We start from the raw sequence: 2686 nt of genomic DNA on the forward strand, positions 1-2686 counted from the left end.
GGCAGCACACCGGGCGGGACACCGGGAGGAACCGAGTTTGTGTAAACGTGCTACAGTTCTGCCCCGGGTCATCACGGAAGCACGGGACACGCGGCACACCTGCGGACTGAACGGTATAGGTAGATGGAGGGACTTGCACGAGCGCCGTCGCAGTTGCCCGTTTTCACTTTCTCTCGCGGTCCACGGGCCGGGGGAGCGCGCGCCGCCGCCGGTAAGCTGATTGGACCGGGGATGTGAATACCTCTGCGCGCGCGGGATTAGCAGGTTATTGGGTGGCAAAGAAACAAACAAAAAAAACAGCAACACACGACGATGCTCTGCGGCTCGCGCCTGCACTCCCGGCTGTTGTTCGCAGTCGCACGGTGGACGCACGGTGCCCGGTCTCCCCCGGTTCCACGTCATCTCCAGTAGCGTACCGGGTGCTCCTCGCTCTGTGTGCTGGATAATATGACTTCCTGGCTACGTGCATACAGCGTCCCTCTGTGTCTCCTGCTCTGCTCCGCGGTGCTCTCTGTCTGCGCTGAAGGTGAGTGGAGCCAGGCTCATTAACGTTCAATCAATCACCGCATCATGTCCAGCAATTAGCCTGTTGTGTCAGGTCAATGAGGTCATTCTGCCTTCACCTGCTGAGCAGACCAGCCCTGGTGTCCCAGATATGGCCATATGATGTCATTATGATTATTACAGGTGAGGAGGTACAGTCAGCTAGGAGATAGGGGTGAACACTCATAAAAAGCTGTCATAAATGTTGCATGCACCTGACAATTTATAACATTTGTGCAACACAACATTCATATAACATTTGTGCAATAGCCTACAATATACTGTATATTGTGATACTGCTGTTTCGACCCTCCCCGCCCAACCTAGTAGGAGATGATGAAACCTATAAATGAAGACGGCGGGTATACATTCTCTCATTAGCCTATGCAGGTATTTATGGAGTGAAATAACAGTGACAGGGATATTCTATCCCTCATTGGACCCCCTGGAGCCCCCATCAAGGGCCCCCCAGGGGTCCGGGCACCCCGCTCTGTCACAGCACCGCCCCCCCCCCCCCTGTTTCAGTGGCATTTATCTCTGATGATAGTTTAATTATCTTTATCTTTACCTTTATTGTTTATTTAAGCAGGGACAGTACACAATAAATATATTGCACTATTAGAAGTTAAAAGCTTCATATGTGGATTGCTGAGGGCCAGCGCACTAATTGGGTCAGAGTGGCTCATTAGCACTGTGATGCTGAGACCTGTGGCCCCTCTCTGCCCTACATCCCAGCACCTCTCTGCCCTACATCCCAACACCTCTCCTGCCTAAATCCAACACCTCTCTGCCCTACATCCAACACCTCTCTGCCCTACATCCCAATACCTCTCTGCCCTACATCCCAACACCTCTCCTGCCTACATCCCAACACCTCTCTGCCCTACATCCCAACACCTCTCTGCCCTACATCCCAACACCTCTCTGCCCTACATCCCAACACCTCTCTGCCCTACATCCAACACCTCTCTGCCCTACATCCCAACACCTCTCTGCCCTACATCCCAACACCTCTCTGCCCTATATCCCAACACCTCTCCTGCCTACATCCAACACCTCTCTGCCCTATATCCCAACACCTCTCCTGCCTACATCCAACACCTCTCTGTCCTACATCCAACACCTCTCTGCCCTATATCCCAACACCTCTCTGCCCTATATCCCAACACCTCTCTGCCCTATATCCCAACACCTCTCCTGCCTACATCCAACACCTCTCTGCCCTATATCCCAACACCTCTCCTGCCTACACCCAACACCTCTCTGCCCTACATCCAACACCTCTCCTCCCTACATCCAACACCTCTCCTGCCTATATCCCAACACATCTCTGCCCTACATCCAACTCCTCTCTGCCCTACATCCCAACACCTCTCCTGCCTACATCCCAAAGCATCTCTGTCCTACATCCCAGAGCATCTCTGTCCTACATCCAACACCTCTCTGCCCTATATCCCAACACCTCTCCTGCCTACATCCAACACCTCTCTGCCCTATATCCCAACACCTCTCCTGCCTACATCCAACACCTCTCTGCCCTATATCCCAACACATCTCTGCCCTACATCCAACTCCTCTCTGCCCTACATCCCAACACCTCTCCTGCCTACATCCCAAAGCATCTCTGTCCTACATCCCAGAGCATCTCTGTCCTACATCCAACACCTCTCTGCCTTATATACCAACACCTCTCTGCCCTACATCCCAACACCTCTCTGCCCTACATCCAACACCTCTCTGCCCTACATCTCAACACCTCTCTGCCCTACATCCAACACCTCTCTGCTCTACATCCCAACACCTCTCCTGCCTACATCCCAGAGCATCTCTGTCCTACATCCAACACCTCTCTGCCCTACATCCCAACACCTCTCTGCCCTACATCCAACACCTCTCTGCCCTACATCTCAACACCTCTGCTCTACATCCCAACACCTCTCCTGCCTACATCCCAGAGCATCTCTGTCCTACATCCAACACCTCTGCCCTACATCCCAACACCTCTCTGCCCTACATCTCAACACCTCTCTGCTTTACATCCCAACACCCCTCCTGCCTACATCCCAGAGCATCTCTGTCCTACATCCCAACACCTCTCTGCCCTACATCCAACACCTCTCTGCCCTACATCCAACTCCTCTCT

At 53.1% G+C, this 2686-nt stretch overlaps 1 protein-coding gene across 1 annotated transcript in view; it reads left to right on the plus strand.

Moving 5' to 3' along the window:
* Positions 1-447: 447 nt before the first annotated feature.
* itgb8 (integrin, beta 8) overlaps positions 448-2686 on the plus strand; it is a gene marked incomplete at both ends in the record, with an annotated part of 25355 nt that continues 23116 nt past the window's right edge. Inside the window, one exon of the mRNA XM_083645626.1 lies at positions 448-526. Coding sequence (XP_083501752.1) covers positions 448-526 — 79 coding nt within the window. The remainder of the gene's footprint in view (positions 527-2686) is intronic.

Source organism: Poromitra crassiceps (assembly GCF_964638095.1).
Source record: "Poromitra crassiceps genome assembly, chromosome: 11".
NCBI lineage: Eukaryota > Metazoa > Chordata > Actinopteri > Beryciformes > Melamphaidae > Poromitra > Poromitra crassiceps.